Here is a 20917-nt window from a genome sequence, read left to right as displayed (position 1 = left end):
AATTGAGCTATTTGTAATGAGGTGGATGGACCTAGAGTCTGTCATACAGAGTGAAGTAAGTCAGAAAGAGAAAGACAAATACTGTATGCTAACACATATATATGGAATTTAAGAAAAAAAATGTCATGAATAACCTAGGGGTAAGACAGGAATAAAGACACAGACCTACTAGAGAACGGACTTGAGGATATGGGGAGGGGGAAGGGTAAGCTGTGACAAAGCGAGAGAGAGGCATGGACATATACACACTACCAAACGTAAAATAGATAGCTAGTGGGAAGCAGCCGCATAGCACAGGGAGATCAGCTTGGTGCTTTGTAACCACCTGGAGGGGTGGGATAGGGAGGGTGGGAGGGAGGGAGATGCAAGAGGGAAGAGATATGGGAACATATGTATATGTATAACTGATTCACTTCGTTATAAAGCAGAAACTAACACATCATTGTAAAGCAATTGTACTCTAATAAAGGTGTAAAAAAAAAAGAACCCACCTGAAAAAAAAATGACAGCTCTTAATTACTTATGAAAAATAAGTAATTACATATATTGTAGGCACAGACATGAAATACTCTGTCCCCTCTCCTTCTAACAATATAAATGTTAAACCGAGTTCTCTAGTTTTGCAAAAATCTGCAGCAATTAAAACTTTGCACTGTTTGGGAGCTACTTTTCTAACAAATGTATCTTTATCAAATTGAAACAAAATTTAAATACATGAGATAGAAGGGAAAAAATTCCCTGTAGTCCTCCCTCATTTCTGGCCCACATCTATCTCTATTTTCATGACTGAGTTTCTCAAGCCAGGGACACATGGCCGAAGACTATGAAACGACAAGTATTCCGAAGAACACGTAACAGGCTAGTGGGTGGACCACGCAGCACCCCGGGGAGCGGATGACCTGAGTTCCAGACTTGGTCCCCTCCAGGCTCCATCCCGGTGTTGCCCTAAGAAGCCACCTAAACTTGAGGTGGTTTCGTTCACTGCAAAATGAGGGGAGTGGATCAGTGCACAGAGATGAATTTAAACGTGAGACTCTACTCACGCTTTGCATATTTAAATCCATAAATGTAAATTTAAAACCATACATGTATATATCATTACTTGACTCGTCAGAAATCGCGTCCTCCTCCCCCGTCCCTGAGACTGGGGGCCTGGTTCGGCGGACCCGGGCGGGGTTGGCGGAGCTCGGCAGAAACCAGTGGGCGGACTGACAAGCTAACAGAGGGCCAGCCCGGGGGACTTGACCCCGCGTCCCCCGCTCTCCCTGCCGTTTCTAACTCCCGGGCGGCCCCGCGCGCAGCCGTGCACTCCGCGGCCCCGCCACCTGCTCCCGGCAGCCAATGGGGCGCGCGGGAGGCGGGGGGGCGCGCGGGAGGAGGCGGGGGGCGGCCGGGGCGGGGCGAGGCTACAAAAGGCCGAGCACCGGGACACCCTGCTGCGGGCGCGCTCTCGGGGCACTCGGAAGGAGGTGGCCGAGCGCTGGGCACAGTCGGCTTGTGGACCAGGCGGGCACGAGACGATGCTGCGGGTGCGGTGTCTGCGCGGCGGGAGCCGCGGCGCCGAAGCGGTGCACTACATCGGGTCTCGGGTGCGTGCGCCGCCGCCTCATCGGGCAGCCGCGTGCTCTCTTCCCCCTCTCCTTTCCTGGCTTTCCCCCGCCAGCCTTGCACGACCCTGTCCTTTCTGGGCCCCCTTGGAAGCTCGGCTTCAGGAGCCTTTGCCGGCTGCCGGAAGCTTGGCGGTGTCCCAGGGGAAGGGGGCGTGCGTTGGGGCCACACCCAGTGGGCACAGCTGCGGTCTACGCGCCTCGGGTTGCGTTGGCCGTCAGCGCGGGGGGCGCCGCCCTCCCCAGCCGGAGGGGGCGAGGGCGACAAGCAACACCGCTTAGTGAAAAAGGGCGGCCTTTTGGCGGCTCATCGCTATGGGTGGGCAGAGAGTTGGGCATGCGTGTACCGTGGATGGACGGGAGAAGGGGCGAAGTGGGACTTGGGGACGGAGGGGGAGCGAGCAGGCTCATTCCAAGTGTAACGTGGAGTCCCGAGTCGCGAGAGGAGTTGGAGCGAGTTCGGTCTGTACCCAGATTTCTGCCCGGTCCTGCCCTCCGCTTTCCTGGTATGCAAGCACGCGCCTGCAGCAAACCCTCCCTAGCTCCTGGGACGGGAATAGCCAGGCAGTTTGGCTTCCGCCAGCAACTGGCTTCAGAACAGCTGTCACTCCCTCCTGCTTTTTAGTCTCCACCCTGGCTCCCCTCCTGCCTCCTTCCTGAGGCTTTTAACAGAACCGGATAGAGATTTGTGGGGTTGAGGTTTGCCCAGTGTATGGGGGACTCTCCCTGATATAGAGTTTATGGGCTCTACATTTTCAAAAGCCTTTTTTGAAGTTCTTAGATCTCCTTCCTAGTTAAGTTTGTACCTGGGTTAGTTAATCCTTATCTTGCCTAGGGTACTGTGGACCATCTGTAAAATAAGCCTGTGGCACTTGGTCACTCTCTCATAATTGCAGTGCCAAATAATGTGAAGTGTGTGTCCGTGAGGACAAATTGATGGTTTGAAGCTGATTATTCTGAAAGATAAAGTCATTTAAAATGCTTCTATAGTTTCATTTGCGTGGGGCGGGGGGAGAGGATCCTAATACTAGTAACCTTTGGTACTGAAAGGGACAGGAGGCTCCCTTCCCCAGCTGGAGTTGGCAGGGAGATCCGGAGCCACTTTCTGTGGTTTTCTGGGAAGAAGGGTGACCCATCATCTGCAGAAAACTTGCTTAAGGCTTGATTGCAGAAAACCATTCCGAGATATAAATGGGGGTGTATGGTCGTTGGGGACAAAATCTTCTGAGAAGTTTTAAAGAGTTATACCAATTAACATAATACATAAAAAGATAATGTATAAACACAAAAGTAAAATCTGTAACCCCACTACCCACCTATCCACTAACATCTCGGTTTACATTCTCCTAAAAGATTTTAAATGCCTGGCTGTGTTATTCTGGGTTTTCATCCTACCTCTACTTCCCCCTCCCCCAAGTACTGTGCAGGACCACACAATAATCTTTTCTTTGTTCTTGGAAGCTTGGAAGAACTGTAACGGGATGGGTGCAGCGAACTTTCCAGAGCACCCAGGCAGCTACGGCTTCCTCCCGGAATTCCTGTGCAGCTGACGACAAGGCCACTGATCCTCTGCCCAAGGACTGCCCTGTCTCCTCTTACAACGAATGGGACCCCTTAGAGGAAGTGATAGTGGGCAGAGCAGAAAATGCCTGTGTTCCACCATTCACTGTGGAGGTGAAGGTAAAGCCAGGGTTTCACATGTCTGAGCGGGTTCATTCCTCATGGTCTGCAGTCTGGCTTCTGCTCCCACTCTCCTCTGTAACTGTGTTCACTTTAGCTTACCCAAGACTACCCAGATCCAGTGGCTGATGATATCTTACTTGGCATCTCTGCAGTATTTGACACTATCTACACCAATGATTACTCCCTCCTTCAGGTTTGGGGAGACCGTTTCGGGGGGTGGGGGGATATTAGTTCTTTCCCTATTCCTCACATCTTCCTTTGCGGTCTGTAATGTTGGGCTGAACAGAATTTCACTGTAGCTGTTCTCATAGCTTCCTCCCACCCCTCCACTCTGGTCCAGATCTCTCTCCTGAATTCTGTCCATATGAACACGTTAAACTCCTTGCTGGATATTGCCACTGGACCTCAAACATGGCACATTTGAGTTCAGCTGCCAGCCACTCTGCAAAACTGGGACGTTCTTCATTCCTTCCTTTCAGTTTTGGGCATTCCTATTTATTCAAGCTAAAACTTTTATTTATTTCTCCTTCAGTCACATCCTCCACATCCATTCTCCAAGATCGAACAAGTCTTTTATCAAAATGAACCTTACCTCCATCCCTCTGCTACTGCCTTAGGTCAGGATCTCATCTACTGCCTGGACTATTGCAGTGAACTCCTAACTGGTCTCCCCTATTTGCTGCACTCTCTAAACCACCTCTAGCTTCTATCAGAGTTAATTTTTTTATATATAAATTTGCTTATTTATTTATTTTTTGGTGCATTGGGTCTTCATTGCTACATGTGGGCTTTCTCTAGTTGCGGTGAGCAGGGGCTACTCTTCGCTGCGGTGCGTGGGCTTCTCATTGCGATGGTTTCTCCTGTTGCGGAGCACGGGCTCTAGGCACGCAGGCTTCAGTAGTTGCGGCACGTGGGCTCAGGGCTCCAGAGTTATTAGCACAAAAGAACTTGTTTTCCATTTGGAGAGGTATGATGTTTATTACGTAGAAATGAAGACTAATACTAAGTATCTTATGGCAACTAGCTGGCAAGGCAGTTGAATTCAAATACCAGGAGAGCTAAGGGAAAAGCAATGACCAAATGCTGAATAGTTAAGAAGTCTTCTTCCTAAACGAAGAAAATAATTCTTGAGTTAGACCTTGAAGAGAAGGTAATAGAAAAAGTCATAACTTCTTCTAGTTGTTCTGAAACTACCTTTGGTTTTGATATTTGAAATTTGATGAACAGATTAATTTATGTATCATCCACATGTTTTAAAAAGGCACGATCTTTTTAAAGTCTTTTGTTTTTTAATAAGTTTATTTTATTCATTTATTTTTGGCTGTGTTGAGTCTTTGTTGCTGGGCGCGGGCTTCCTCTAGTTGTGGTGAACAGGGGCCGCTCTTCATTATGGTGCGCAGGCCTCCCATTGCGGTGGCCTCTCTTGCTGTGGAGCGCGGGCCCTAGGCGCGTGGGCTTCAGTAGTTGTGGCTCGCGGGCTCTAGAGGGCAGGCTCAGCAGTTGTGGTGCACAGGCTTAGCTGCTCCGTGGCATGTAGGATCTTCCCAGACCAGGGCTCGAACCCGTGTCCCCTGCATTGGCAGGCGGATTCTTAACCACTGCGCCACCAGGGAAGCCCTGAAGTCTTTTCTTGAAAGGAAGTCCCATCCCCTAACCATTTTAATTGGGTGGAATTAAATTTCAAATTCAAGCAATAATTTATCCTTCTATTTGTCTTTAGAATAATTGACTTTTATATCATGTGATCTTATGGAATCAGAATTCTAAGACATTATTTTGAGTTCTTTGTCACTTGATTTATGATTTTAGATTTTGAAATTTCATGGACTTTTGGAAGGTGTGCCAGGCTGAAGTCAGGAGATCAGGATTGAATTAGGTATTTGATAAAAGCTTATTCGCTAATCTCAGTTAATCAGCTATTTGACCTTGTGATCTTGATTCCACAAATTTCTGGGCCTCACTAAAATGAAGATATTAAGAGGGTTGCTATCTACCTAATGAGATTAAATAGGAAGGTAAAAGGTTACATGTTACTTATTTTTAAAGGACAAAACTACAACTCATTATAGTTGTATGGATGCAATTTGCCAAGTCTGTTGAGGGTATAATAATTGTAGATAATAGTAGCTTTAGCAGTATTGATTTCATTCATTTGTCTGGTTATTTCTGCTTTATGATACATAAGAAACTAGGTATCGAGGGAGAGGAAATTAAATCTAAGACATGCATGGCCAACTAGAAGGTCTTACTTTCTAGTTGGAGAAGAATGACAGATATATTAATCAGTTTGGGACCAATGAAATACAAAATAGTGTAGTAAACCATTTATAGGCAGTTAGAGCATAAGATATGTTGGAAGATGTAAGTGCTAGAAAAATTTTATGGGAATGAGGAACATAGTCATCAGGAAGCACAATTTTTGAAAGCTATGTGGCTTTTTATTCTGCAAACATGGTGAATACTTTCCATCAAATATGTGCTTTTTGTTTTGCTTTTGTCTTTTTTTTCTAAAGCCCTTGATAAAAGGACCTTTTAAAAATACAAAGTTGAGTGGGATGAATTGGGAGATTGGGATTGACATATACACACTACTATGTATAAAATAGATAACTAATGAGAACCTACTGTACAGCACAGGGAATTCTACTCAGTGCTCCGTGGTGACCTAAATGGGAAGGAAATCCAAAAAAGAGGGGATATGTGTATACGTATAGCTGATTCACTTTGCTGTACAGCAGAAACTAACCCAACATTGTAAAGCAACTATACTCCAATAAAAATTAATAAAAAAAATACAAAGTCGATCAACGTTAATGTAATATCAGTTTGCAGCTGGATAAATAATGTTTCTATTGAGATTTCCTAGCCTTCCAAAGACAGTATTTAAAATTCATTTGGCAAACACCCCTAAAGGATTTTAGGCTCTGAAAGACCATCAGGTTTCTAGGAGTGCAGCCACATGTCTGCAACAGATTATTAAAAACATCCCATGCTAAGCATTTAATACAGTGTTTTTTTATCTTGCAGACACTTGGTAAATGATTGCTAACTTACTTAGCAGGGTTGTAAAGGAAGTGTAAATAATTTCCAACTACCTCTTGGAAAATGTAGTCTGGCCTGATCACTCAGACTTTGTTCAACCTTAGCCAGAGTATGAACTATACAAGAGAATTCACACTTGTTCAAATAACTTTTTTCTCCCAGGGAAGTTTATATTTATCAAGCAAGCTTCACTCTGCACAAATAGTCACATGGGATACTTTGGAATGTGTCCAGCAAGAAAACATGGCTGTGCAGCAGAAACTATTTCACCCAGTGTTAAATTTTCAAAGACTTCTTGTCCCCTCGTGGACTGTTAGAGATGTGCCTGGCATGAGAAGGAGGAAGTGGTGAATGGATGAGTAGTACCAGGATGTGTCTGAGAGGAATATAAAGAGTCATTATTATCCTCTCCTCTGGTTGCTACTGCAGGACCTCCTAGGAGTAGAAAACAGTAGAGTGCTCTTGTTTTGTTCTGTGTTTTAAAAGAGTGGATTGATCTTAACAAGCAATCAAATTTTTAATTCTGATAACATTTTTCATGGGCCAGAAATTGAGCTTATTGTTTACCTATAGATCTTCAAAAGTAAAGCAACTAACTGATCATTTAGACAGGGTTTGGCAAGGTTTTTCTTTACAGGGCCAGATAATTAATGTTTCAGGCTTTGCAGACCATAGGTCTCTGTCACAACTACTCCACTCTCAACTCTGCCACTGTAGTGCAAAACCACCACAGGCCATATGTAAATGAGTATTTCTATGTTCCATAAAACTTTATTTGCATAAACAGGCAGCAGTCCAGATTTGACCCATGGACTTTAGTTTGCCAGCCCCTGTTTTAGAGCTTCACTGGCATCTCCCTGTTTGCTGAAGACCTGTTTTTCAGATTCTTATTCCCTCCCCAGCAGGCTCAGCTCCAGCCTAATTGATGTGAACCTAGGTATTGAACTAACAAGAGGCAGGTCTGCTTCCATATGTTTGATATTTATCAGGCTGAGGTGGAAGTAGAGACATATAATCTGGAAGAGACATGGTCTTTGACATTAAGGAGCTAGACATCTAGATAGTCTGTCTCATTACCCACTTTCCCCTTCTTTATGGCACTTACCACTGTCTGAAGTTATCTGATTTGTAATAATGGAAACCTCATCGGACATGATTAGGACTAGTGGTTGGTTAATCAATGATATAAGGAAACACTTTAAAAACACCTGCTTTAACACAGACCTACTAGAGAATGGACTTGAGGATATGGGGAGGGGGAAGGGTAAGCTGGGACAAAGTGAGAGAGTGGCATGGATATATATACACTACCAAACGTAAAATAGATAGCTAGAGGGAAGCAGCGCATAGCACAGGGAGATCAGCTCGGTGCTTTGTGACCACCTAGAGGGGTGGGATAGGGAGGGTGGGAGGGAGGGAGATGCAAGAGGGAAGAGATATGGGGACATATGTATATGTATAACTGATTCACTTTGTTATAAAGCGGAAACTAACACACCATTGTAAAGCAATTATACTCCAATAAAGATGTTAAAAATAAGAATAAAATAAAAATACCTGCTTTAAACATTTTTTAAAAACTTAAAACATATAAATGTACGTTGCTTTGCCAATCTTTTGATGAAGGTCCAAGGCTTTTTCTTAGCATTTGGATCTTCTGATTGGAATTCTGCTTTGTGTGTCTTAATAAATTATATCCATGTGTGTCTCCTACATTTCCCAATGTATTTTTTAATTTGACTGAGAACCTTGCACATGGAAAACAATCTGAATGAAGAATCCTTCCAGACTGTTCCACTTTTGAAAACCAGTATTTTATAGTTGTTGTACCTACCCTAATTCAATAGTAATTTTTAGCAAATTGATTGAGCCTTTTTAAAGCATTCAACCGCTTTCCATTCAGTTGTCTTTTAAAATGCGTATAACCCTTGGACACTTCCTAAATGTTAAGATTTGTTTTTCAGCTACTTAAAAATTTGGGGATTTGCTTATCAAATCACTTTTTTTTTTTTTTTTTTGCGGTACGCGGGCCTCTCACTGTTGTGGCTTCTCCCATTGCGGAGCACAGGCTCCGGACGTGCAGGCTCAGCAGCCATGGCTCACGGGCCCAGCCGCTCCGCGGCATATGGGATCTTCCCGGACTGGGGCACGAACCCGTGTCCCCTGCATCGGCAGGCAGACTCTCAACCACTGCGCCACCAGGGAAGCCCTCAAATCACTTCTTTTTATGGTGAAAGGACCTGAAGCACTATGAAAGCTTAGATGGATTGGGAGAAGAGAGGTTGGTGGGGAGAGACACTTTGGCAGGGAAGTGTAGGAAGCACTAAAGGTAGACTTGCACCGCTGCACAGGTTTGCCAAGTGGTGATTCTGTTGAATGAGAAAATAATCAATAATGGCTTTTTAAGAGAAACAAAGCATAGTTGAGAGTATGTCCCTAACATTTAAGGGAGCAGTGTCCTATTTTCCTACAAAGTATCTTGAAGTGCTGTTTTTTAGACAGAATTCTGGGATGCCTGGGTAGCCCATGGTTTTATCTTCGTATAGGTAGGTGTGCTTTTATTAAGCTGTTTTGTTTGTTCTCTTATTTGATTTCATTGAGACTATCTAATGGGAGTGTCCATGTCCTATTTTGTCTATGAAGCATGTAAAAAGTGGCCCAAGAGCGTTCCAAGCCCATGTGAGGGCAGACATGCTGTGTGTGGTAAGGCATGAGATCTCAGGCAGAAGGAACAAAAGGTCTCAAAACATCCAGAGAATTTAGAGATCTTCATTCAACAAATATTGAGTGTCTTCCCAGAGTCAGTGTGCTTGGTTCTGGGGATGAACACTGCACCAGATGTGGTCTCAGTCTCAATTCCAGTAAGTTATACAAGTAATTGTTCACAACCTATGAACCTATCTTGAGCTGTAATTTTTTCCTGTAAGTATTTCACTTACTTTCTTCTGGTTCTAGGCCAACACATATGAAAAGTACTGGACTTTTTACCAAAAGTATGGGGGCCATCATTTTCCCAAAGATCATTTGAAAAAGGCTGTTGCCGAAATTGAAGAAATGTGCAATATTTTAAAAATGGAAGGAGTGACAGTGAGGAGGCCTGACACCATTGACTGGTCCTTGAAGTATAAAACTCCTGATTTTGAGTCTACGGGTAAGTGATACTGGATACTTTAACTGCTAGAGTCTTAATTTTTTAATTTCTCTCAATCTGTAAGGAGAAAGCTCTGATTATTTCTCAGAGATCCCTTTGTTTTAATAATCCTTCAAAACTTTAAAGATTATTTAGGAACAGTTTGGTTCTTTTTGGTAAGACTTAGATGTACACATTTTAAACTCTATTGTAAATCTAGAATTTCCTTGAAAGAAGCAGTTTTTCTAAACTTCATGAGCATTTCCTTACATAAGACCAGTGGATTCCATTTAATTTTCCTCAAGAACAGAAATTAAAAGGGGAACAGAAACATTCCCATCTTATTTTTAACTGACACTGCTGCAGGATTGTTTTTGTGCCTGAGTTCAGTGTGTTTTTTTTTTTAATATTTATTTATTTATTTGGTTGTGCTGGGTCTTAGTTGTGGCAGGTGGGCTCCTTAGTTGCGGAGTTCGGTGTGTTCTAATTTACAGTTGTATAAGTGATCCTTGGCCCAATTTTCATCTTGTGGTACTGATATTCCCTGAAAAACTCTGTTAGGAGTTACAAAAGGTGAAAACTTGGTGGTTCAAGATGTCTTTGAACAAGAGATGCTTCTTTTTCTCTTTTCTTTTTTTTTTTTTTTCTATTTGGCCTGGCTTCATCATCCCCACACAGAATTCATGTTAACAGTCTAGGATGTATCATTTAATATTTTTTCATTTGCGTAAAATTATGTACATATACACGTATAGGTTTTCTGTAATTTTTATTTTTTTACCAAAGAATGAAATCACATGATGTAGACTCTTCTGTCTTGGAAATTAGCGTCACTGAAGTTGCTCTGGAACTTTCTGGCCTGACAGGTTTATATGGTGCGATGCCTCGAGACATCCTGATAGTTGTGGGAAATGAGATTATCGAGGCTCCCATGGCCTGGCGCGCTCGCTTCTTTGAGTACCGCGCGTACAGAGCAATTATCAAAGACTACTTCCGCCGCGGGGCCAAGTGGACAACAGCTCCTAAGCCCACAATGGCTGATGAGCTTTATGACCAGGTAAGTCCCCAGTTATGGGAGAGCTTCTCAGTAACTTTTCTAAACAATCCACAGAGACTGAGAGATTCTCTGATACCTTGTATTTATTATGTATTTCAGAAGCTGAGATGACCTACTTTTCGAAAACTGATTGTTTTATGATGAAAATAACAGTAAATGATAAGTTATAATAACAGTAATAATAATAGCGAACACTTATTGGTGTTTACCATGTGCCAGATCTTGAACTAAGTACTTTATTTACATCCTCAGTCCTGTTTACTTTTCACAACAACCTCATGAGGGAGTAGTTTCATTCCATTACAGGGAGGAAAACTGGTCTAAAGGCGCACAGCTATTCATTGGTGGAGACAGAACAGTCGCTAGGCTGAACTCCAGCCTCTTCTAGAAAAAGAATTTGGTCTGTAGGCCATATTCACAGTAAAAGGAAGTATATGTCTCTTATTAGATCACTTACTATTTGATCACTTATAGAAGGAATCAAAAAACGAAAATTTCTTTAAACCCTTTATGGGTTTAAAGACATAAGTAAGTAATGAATCTATTACCCAACCGCATACCCAGTCAAAGTTGGTAGGGGATGCATGGCATCGCATTTTATGGTATGAGTTAGGCTCAGGGCCAACCTCCTTTTTCAAAAGAACAGAATGACTTCATCTTGCAGATTTTCAGTACTGCAGATAGATACATAAATCAATGGATGGGTCATGGAGTATTTTCAGTTTCATTACTGCCTCTGTACCACTTGCTTCCAAGTATCAGGAACTTGTCATGCCTAGTTTTTCATTTTTTTGTTGGTGGTTTGGTTTATTTTGGTTTGCTTAGCATGGGCCTACATCTTCCCATGCCTGTTTCAGTCTAGCACAGGGCCGTAGTATTTCAGGAAATGATGATGTTGAACTAATTTTCTTAGTAATGAAGGCCCTATGAGTCATCTCTTCACGAACCAAGGCACTGTGTGTGTTCATTCTTGTTCCAATTAGGATTACCCCATCCATTCTGTAGAAGACAGACACAAATTGGCTGCTCAGGGAAAATTTGTGACGACTGAGTTCGAGCCATGCTTTGATGCTGCTGACTTCATTCGAGCTGGAAGAGACATCTTTGCACAGAGAAGCCAGGTGGATAAAGGCTACCTCGGAAATTTCTCACTTTATTATTATATTTTAAATTTCCAAAATTAAAATATTTTCATCCTATTTTTAGTTATCTAAACATAGAACCAAATCTTTATAGGTTTATGTCTCCTTTTCTATTTTCAGGTGACAAACTACATGGGCATTGAATGGATGCGTAAGCATCTCGCTCCAGACTACAGAGTGCATATCATCTCCTTTAAAGACCCCAATCCGATGCACATTGATGCCACCTTCAATATCATTGGGCCCGGTCTTGTGCTTTCCAATCCTGACCGACCATGTCACCAGGTAGGGGAGTTCTTAGGACTCTGGAAAATCAAGAGAGTTTGGCAACTGAAGGAATTGCCACTATTATTTTAAGCACTTCCGTGATTTCCTAATGGTTCTAAACGACAGATTCAGCAATGCTCACATTATTATGATCAAACATTGGATTGCTTATGTTATATTTACTACAGGATGTCCAACACTCAGAAATATACACTGTAGCCGTGATAATTAGTGTAGTGTCATCAGACTCTGACTTTGGCTGCTTGCTGCCGTCAGAGCCTCAAGTTTGTGCGTATGTGTGTGTTTTTATTGAACAGAGTGGTATTATCTCATAACTTGCAGCCGAGGTTCCTCAGCAGATGAATTGCAAACAAGATGATCTCTGCATGTCTGGGGTAACACCACTAGGCAGTGGGTGTCTTCTTCCCTCTCCAGTGGGGCTCCCTTCAGCCAGGCCCACCCTGCAGGGGAGGAGCAGAGCCACTGCACTGCAGCAGGTCTATCCCCCCCTGCAGCTTCCTACTTCTGCCCGCTGCCCCCTACTTCCAGTTGGGCGGTGAGTGATTTTGTGTTATTTGCTGGGCTGCAGTGCGCCATTGCAAAATTCACTATTTTACCGTATCACTGTTCATTTCTATTCTATATATTTAGACCAATGACCAAGATTACTTATTCACTTCATTTTAATTTATTTATATATAATTTACATAAATCAATTATATATATTATTAAATATTTATTTAATATAATTTATATACTAAGTGGGTATGTGAACTAGGGATGGTTGGGTTATAATAGGTCACTAGGGACAGTTATGGTTCTTTGGGAGTATATTCCTAACATCTGTCTTTATACCATGGTCACAGACGCAAAGTGACAGACTATGAAGTGGATGGACTATGGGTTTGACATAGTCATATTTTGTTTTCTTACAACTAAGTAAGAGGAAATATTTTCATTTTCTTTAATGAGAATTTCTCAAGGAAAATACCTTTGGTCTTTTAAAAAATCTCTGAAACCTGTGAAAAGCACAAGAATATTTTTAAAAGCTTTAACATTTCTGTTACTTTTTAATTTTAATCTGGCAATCTGAGGACTTTATGTACATTTTAACTAAGATTCAGACAAAATCATCCGAATATTCTGAAATTTTAATTTTTAAATTTTGGCAGTTGAGAAGACAGCTTCTCAAAAAGAATTATTAATCATAAGGGCTATCAGAGACCAAGAATGATAAGAATAGTATCTATAGATTTAAGCCTCTTTGGGTTTGGGGGGTTTTTTTTTATTTTGGTCTTGCAGATTGATCTTTTCAAGAAAGCAGGATGGACCATAGTTACTCCTCCAATACCAGTCATCCCAGATGGTATGTTTACTTTTGTATACTCATAGCCTAAAATAATTACTTCAGTGGCCAAGAATCTTTCACCTATAGACAGCAGCCTGCATATTAGCAATTTAGAATATTTCTCTGGTAGCAGTAAACTGGTGCTTGGCACTACGGGTACTAGAACAAGGCTGGACTTGTGTTCACAACCTCTCCTTCCATAGAAAATGAAAATGAAAAGACAGGAAAAATCAGTACAAAACAATTTGACGGAAAGCAAGAAATGGCTTTTTAAAGACAACAAGGTGAAATTCAAATGTGTAATGAGTATGGATTGATTCATAACATTTACAGATAGTCTTAAGATTAAAATAAATTTTCACAGGGAAACTGAACTATTGAAAGAATTGAGCTGTCACTTGAATATTCTTCACTTCTGAATCCTTGCTTTAACCAAGAATAACAGCAGACATGATTTAACGGTTATTGCTATTTTTAGATCACCCACTCTGGATGTCGTCCAAATGGCTTTCCATGAATGTCTTAATGCTAGATGAAAAGCGTGTTATGGTGGATGCCAACGAAGTCCCGATTCAAAAGATGTTTGAAAAGCTGGGTATGTACCCAGCATAAAGGAAACATGTTCATATTCAAAAATATTAAATGAGAAGAAATGACATGCTAGGTCTGATGTATGATTTATCTAATTGAATTTCTGTTCCTTTTAGAAGTACCAAGTTGTTATTTCATAGATGGACAATATACTTCTTTTCAACAATCACAACCTCAAAAGGTTGGAGATGCATCCCAGGCTCCTTAGACACCCCCTAAGCAATAAGTTTATCAGTCTTCTATGACTTATCTAACTTCCCGGTGCCCAAGTGTGGAGAGCTACCCCTTTGCAGATAAGCATATAGATGATTTGGCCCTTCACCAAATAAGAAATTGTTGGGGTCCTTTAAAAGTAATTTGTCATTACATATTTTAAAGGACGTATAAGGATACAGATATAGAAGTGACTTATCTGTGTGATAAGCACTGTGAACAAAGTAATGAAATACAATAGAGGATGTCAGTAAATCATTTCAGCTTTGAACTAAAAAGCAGAACTGGTTATTACTTGGGTGGGAATTTGCTTATCGTGGTATTCAAAATTTAGACCAGTTATTCTATACTGAGAAAAGCATTTAAAGAATTTTCATATGGCTGTTATTAGGGTGCAGAAGTGTGTGTTTATCACTATCATTCTACTTGACATATCCTAAGTGTCAAATAAAGCCAGGCAGTACACTTGTTGAAATCAAGTCATGTTTTGATTTATGTCTTATATTTCAGGTGTACTACTCAGAAGATATTGTTTGCCCCTTTGAAACATCCCTCTTTAATGAAGTATCAGTTTAAAAAGATTAGCCCATTAGTTTTAGATTGAGCCCAACCTAATGATTTCACCTGTAATGCTATCCCACTTTTTTTTTCGTGGCTTTTGTTAAATAAGCCAGTTGCTTGGGTTCAGTTTCCTGTCCTTTAAGATTTTATTGTTTCTCAACTTAAAATATTATTAAGTACCAAATATCTGATTTATAATTTTGTTTTTAATAAAGTCTTTTTGAACATAGGGAACTTGTTAAAGCAAATTAACTTCTCTCCAGTTCAAGGTTATATGGCTCTAGCCATCTGACTAAGATAGATATGTCTTTCTATCAGGAAACACATGCTCATGGTTAAAAGCCCACTTCTTATCCCAAGCCCACTCCTGAACCTGTGTCCAAACCCTGTTTTTACTCTTCAAAGCCCTGCTCAGTCTTACTTTCTCATGAAAGGCTTTCCAGATGACTCATGCTGCCTTTCTAACTATACCAGTGGGCCCTTCAGCAACTCTGTAGCTTAGCTTTCCTCTCAAAATCATGGATTCCTTGAGAGAGGAGAATAGATTTTCTTTTTAAAACCCCATTATGCCAAACACAACAGATTCTTCCAAAATACCACTGGTTGACTGGGCCATGTACATCATAACCATATTAATACAAATGGTGCTGGATTAAACTAACTGCCTGAGTAGCTTTGATACCTGTATGACCATACAACCCAGATGAGTTCTGTTCCATTGTTTCCTTAAGGTGGCCTGGTCAAGCTAATTGTGTCAGATAAACTCTGCTTATATGTGGGTAGGTAAAGTCAACTTTTCAGGTTGGCTAAATTATACTTTTCTTACTAAATTGACATGGTAAAATTAGAAACAGTCTGACAAAGTAGTTAAAAGGCCTTGAAATTTTACTATTTGGATTGTTTCTGAACATTTGTCAGATATATCCACTCATGAAACCTGTTGACTTGTGAATAGTCAATAGAACAAAATAGACTTCAGAGTCTCTGCTGACTTTCTGGTGAAGGTTTTATATTAGCAGTGGAATAGATTAGATGAAATATAATTGACGAATAAAATTGAAAGACTATCCTGGGGTGGACTTAAGGGTTAGAACCATAGTATTCCTACCCATTTTTAGGCTCATTTCTATAGAAGAATCTTCATGTGAGTCCATCTAACTGGCCACGTCTCTCTTTTTCCATGCAGGTATCAGTACCATTAAGGTTAACATTCGTAATGCCAATTCCCTGGGAGGAGGCTTCCACTGCTGGACCTGCGATGTCCGGCGCCGAGGCACCCTACAGTCCTACTTTGATTGACCAGGCCTGCTGGGGCTTGGGGCTTGGCCTCAAATAAAACTAGGAAGCTTAGGGATAAGGTTCATTCTCCTGCTTTAAAAAGTGCATGAACTGTAGTACTTTATACAATCATATCCATAACAGGGGTCTTAAGCCTGGTTTATTTTTATTATTTTTCTTTGATAAAAGGAAAATAACCTGTGCTAGATCTTACTCTCTTCTCCTAAATATTTTACTGTTTGGCTTCAAGCATAAAAATTTGGTGAATGTCTACCAAAACAAAAATTAGTCATTTGAGTAACTTGGCTACTAATATATTTAACCATCTACCTCTGTTTTTAATTTTCTTTCCAAAAGGCAGCTTGAAATGTTAGTCCTAATAGTCACTTTTTTTTTCCTTTTTGCTAAACTTGTGAATGTTTGTATCACTTCTTTTTTCTAAATAAAAGACTCAGAATGTATACAGATCTTCTAGAACCAGTAATTGTCTCTTTTTCTAATAAGGAATTTTGGTAATTTTTAATTTTTTGTTTTTAAAAATAACCTAGACTATTGCAAACATTTAAGTGAATTTTTCCATGAATATTTTTAATATTCTCATCTCAACATTGGTGATATTTGCTATTAAAAACCTTTTCATACAACTTACCTCATTTCAAGTGATTTATTTTAATCTCTTTTTTCTTCTCTGTCCAGAATTTTAGAGGAATATTTAGTGCAATAGGATATAACTATCAGTTCCAATTCCTAAATTTTGATGTTCAGTATCTAGTGGATACATTGCATCTTTGGTCATCTAAGATTTGTTTACAGATGTGCAAATTATTTAAAGCACAGACTTTAAAAGCATTAAAAAAAAAAAACGAATGGAGGTAAAACCTACATGCGATGTGAAATAATTTTAACATTGGATACGGTACATGTATGTTTATTCTAATAAACTTCTGTGTTACAGAATGGGTTTTATTAGAGTTTGGCATCAGTCTAATCATTTTAAGCATAAGTAAATTATGGGAATATAGCTCTTGAAACAGTGTTCTAATGCTTTGAATTATTCAATATATTCACCCCTAGTAGATAAAAATTTAAACCTAATGCTTGTATTCAGAAATGTTTAGCAGAGTCAGATTTTATTTATTAATTAATCCAATCAGTCAACAATATCTGAATGTCTTCTGAATATAAGGGACTAATCCTAGGCCCCAGAAGAGGAAAAAAGTCTCCATTCTCTAGATACTCAGTATTTTGACCCATGAAAAATCTGTGGGGTGGGGATGGGGGGAGGTGTACTTTGAAGTGGTCATGGGTTTCGACCGTGCCTTTGTAGCCTAGTGTCTTTTTTCACGCACCACAGAAATACCTGCCCATTCTACACTCGACTGAATCCTGCTTAAGAAACCTTACAGGGGCTTCCCTGGTGGCACAGTGCTTGACAGTCTGCCTGCCGATGCAGGGGACATGGGTTCGTGCCCAGGTCCGGGAAGATCCCACATGCCGCGGAGCGGCTGGGCCCATGAGCCATGGCTGCTGAGCCTGCGCGTCCGGAGCCTGTGCTCCGCAGCGGGAGAGGCCACGACAGTGAGAGGCCCGCAAAAAAAAGAAACCTTACAATCATGTGGATTGGTGCACAGTTAGGGGATATATTCCTGGGTTTAAATACTACTCTGCAATTCTATTACACACCCCTCCACATTCTCCTCAGTGGCTATTCCAGACCTTCACTTTGTTCTCTTACCATATTGCTTCATTTTTCACAGAGAAAATAGAGGCCGTCAGGTGTCAGTTCCCTCAGCTTTTCTGCTCCATTTCTCTATAGATTTACCTGCATTTGCATTCCCTGGTTAAATTCTTTCTCTCCTTGCCTGTACTAGCTAAGCTCTAAAGAGAAAAGTTGGGTCTTCCTCTCATCACTCAACTGTACTTCTCAACCCTCTACAAAGACACTTCTCTCACTACTGCAGAGAAAGAGGTGAACCTTTTGACCAGGTCTAATCCACACAACTGTCCTTAGATTCTAATCTTTCTCTCCTCTTTCAGGAACTGGCTTCATCAGTTATCATCTTTCTTATAACTCCAGCCTCTGTGTGTGTGTGTGTGTGTGTGTGTGTGTGTGTGTGTGTTTTCCCTCAGCAAATAGTCATGTTCAAAATAATCTTCAAAACAAAAACCATCCCTCTGGCAATGTCACTGTCTTTTAGAGCTCAGTTTCCAGAAAGAATACATCTACTGATATGTCCACTTTTTCACCTTTTATTTACTCTTCAATCTCTTGCCATCTGATTTCTACCTTATTGCTTCAGTGTACTGCTGAGAACCCTGACCCAAGTGTCATTTCCAGTGGATACAATTCAGGCCTTACTGACCATTCCTTTGAAGGTCTCTCCTCTTTTGGGTTTCTGAGGTACCGCTTTCTCCCTCGCGGGTTATCTCACCTGTGCACAGGTCTTCCCCTCTGCATATCCACCAGTAATTCCCAGAGGCTACGTGGGAGGGGAGGCCCTAAGCCTGGATCTTCTAGTCTAGGCCTGGCCCTGAGCCCCAGGTCCTGTTCCCAACTGTCTGTGGACATTATCTGGATGTGCAAAGGCATCGCAGGCTCAACACTATCACAACTGATTCAGTTGGCCAAGCCATCCTGGACTCTTCCCTCTTCCTCATCTCATCATGTCTCTAGCATTGGCCTTTTGCGTGGTTATTAAATAAGACGATTACTTCAACAACAAAGATAGCTCAACTGAATGATTTAATAAAGTCTCTATTTTTAGATCCTTGGCACTCCTTGTGGTGTCCCCTCTTGTCAAAGTTGTAGAGGAAAACAGAAGCAGCCTGGTGTCTACCACACAATTGCTATCAGGTTTCTTTTTGTCATCCACCAGTCCTGCAATCTGGTGGCTTCTATGGTATCTGTAGCAGGCAGAAGGCCCACCATTTGCCGCTTTAGAGTCACGGTTTCCAGATCACTTGCCAACAACTGCAGATTGCCATTCTTCCTAGGGACCACCAAGCCTTTTGTAACTCAATGTCTAAGGAAACAGCTGTGCATATTAGGATGAACGTACTGTCATAAAAAATGAACTAAATTTAAATAAAAATATCTAATATTGCCAGGGCAGGTCTAGTTCCTTGTAAAAAAGCAAGGTATTTCAGGAATAGCCTTTTAAAAATAAAAGTTCATGGATCTGACCACTCTAGTGTGTTAACTTGCAACTACATAGGAATACCACCCAATAGTTCAGAAGAATGTAAAAATACAGTACCTCAGATTTTTTTTGGTCAACTTTTTGGATGTAGAGGATCTTTTTTTTTAAGAAATTAGAAGAATATGAAAAACATTTAGATTCCCATCACAGTGCACCAACAGTAACAGTTAAATGAGGTTTGACTGCTAAAGTCTCATAGGACTTAAAATGACAGTGCTTATAAATCTATATAGTTTATTACAGGAAAAGGACACGATATAGCAATAGTATTAAAGTAACGACATGCATCACAGCCAAAGGCCATCTCACAGCAAAGAGTCCAGGGCAGCCAAGCCCGACCTGCATTTGTTAGCCCTCTGTAAGGGCTGTCTAGACACACTTTCTCATATCTGGAACCACCAATATGAGCACGGACCATCTCAGAACCAAGGAGCCCAACGTAGAGTCTCAAGCAGGGTTTCTCATCCCCTGTTGGTCACGTGGGCATATACTTGCTATGTAACCAGTTCCAATGACAGAACCCTCTGGGTGTCTCAGACCAGGTGCAAGTCAATTTTACTGTTATCAATAAACGATGTCAAAAGCTTGCCTTGAAACTCCTCCCACCCATGGTTACAAAGCAGCACTAATAATCAGTAGGTGTCATGCCTGGACCAGAGGTCAGTGTCAGGTGGGTACATTTCTTATTTTAGTAAAAGAGTTCGGGCCAATTTCAGGTCTGCAGGAATTAACCCTCACAGCACGGACTAACCCCTCATCCATGGTCAAGACCGTTTTAGGACAAAATGGTCACTCTTAGTTTGAGAGCCATTACTTGCTTGACGATATATAATCAAGTAGACAATCAAAATGTACATGAAAATTCCAGGCATTTGTAATAATCCGTGGGCAGCTGGTATGGATTTAAACAAATAGCTGAAAATTCCAGCATAAACTTTCTCATACTTCTGAACTAACTTTACAATTTGTTTGTCTACTTCTTCTACAGCCATTGTATTTATGGTATGTATCTGCTGAGGGATTCAGGGACTGTAGTCGACCTCCCATTGCTCAGGTCAAAATTTTCTTCATGCAGGTTCTCCTCCACAGGGATAATATCCTAAAGGGGTTTAGTTCAGTCTCCCAATATTCACATTTGATTGTCCGTATCAGTATTATCACATGTTTTATTAGCTTCTACAATATCAGTTTTACCCAATTATCTAATGTAATTCTACCTTTAATCCTCCTCAGGTCAAGTTATAAGACATAGTCCTATAATTTTGTGGAACGGCCCTTCAATCACTTGTTTTCCCTCAGTTTAAAAAGCATATGTTTTGTTTATCCCCATTTTCTATTAACCCATTACTTTGAGAGTGACAAGTAATATTCTAAGCCTACTGAATAGCCTACTCTATACCTACCGTTTCACTGTATACATAGGCAGTGAAGTGTCTTGATCTGATCTGATGAAATGTAACTAGGAGGGCCAAACAGGAAGGTGATATATATGTGTGTGTGTGTGCGTGTGTGTGTGTCTGCATGTGTGTATGTGGTTGTTGCAGTCCTTTGACAGAATTTGCAACACTGACTTTAGCCATTGGTATGTGAAACCAAACCCTTAAGACCAATATTTAAGTTGTCAAACAATAGGTAAAGGGACAATGTAATCTATCTGCCAGCTGTATGATGGACCTTTTCCCCTGGGAATACTTCCCCAGAGGAACCAAAAATCCTGCCTTTCCTGTTGGCAAATAGGGCAATTTTTATTAAGAGTTTGAGGCTCAGTAGGGCCAAATAACAGCTGGCCAATCCTCTT

General features: G+C 41.1%; 1 protein-coding gene across 4 annotated transcripts; it reads left to right on the top strand.

Moving 5' to 3' along the window:
- The first annotated feature begins 1415 nt into the window (after positions 1-1415).
- Positions 1416-16787, top strand: GATM (glycine amidinotransferase). 4 transcript variants are annotated; one of them, XM_060149252.1, is made up of 11 exons: positions 3169-3287; positions 5100-5166; positions 8976-9193; positions 9288-9483; positions 10329-10519; positions 11503-11640; positions 11782-11946; positions 13231-13294; positions 13755-13871; positions 13984-14048; positions 15828-16581. In XM_060149252.1, the coding sequence occupies exons 3-11, from the start codon at positions 9155-9157 to the stop codon at positions 15975-15977; spliced, it is 1125 nt and encodes a 374-aa protein (XP_060005235.1). In that variant the 5' UTR covers positions 3169-3287; positions 5100-5166; positions 8976-9154; the 3' UTR covers positions 15978-16581. The 4 variants fall into 4 exon arrangements, with proteins under 4 accessions (XP_060005229.1, XP_060005232.1, XP_060005241.1 ...); XM_060149246.1 differs by lacking the exons at positions 5100-5166; positions 8976-9193 and adding an exon at positions 1416-1589 and having other exon boundaries at positions 3069-3287; positions 15828-16787; XM_060149258.1 differs by lacking the exon at positions 5100-5166 and having other exon boundaries at positions 3151-3287.
- Positions 16788-20917: the final 4130 nt, after the last annotated feature.

Source organism: Lagenorhynchus albirostris, chromosome 1, assembly GCF_949774975.1.
Source record: "Lagenorhynchus albirostris chromosome 1, mLagAlb1.1, whole genome shotgun sequence".
Taxonomy (NCBI): Eukaryota; Metazoa; Chordata; class Mammalia; order Artiodactyla; family Delphinidae; genus Lagenorhynchus; species Lagenorhynchus albirostris.
This window is presented reverse-complemented; position numbering and strand designations above follow the sequence as displayed.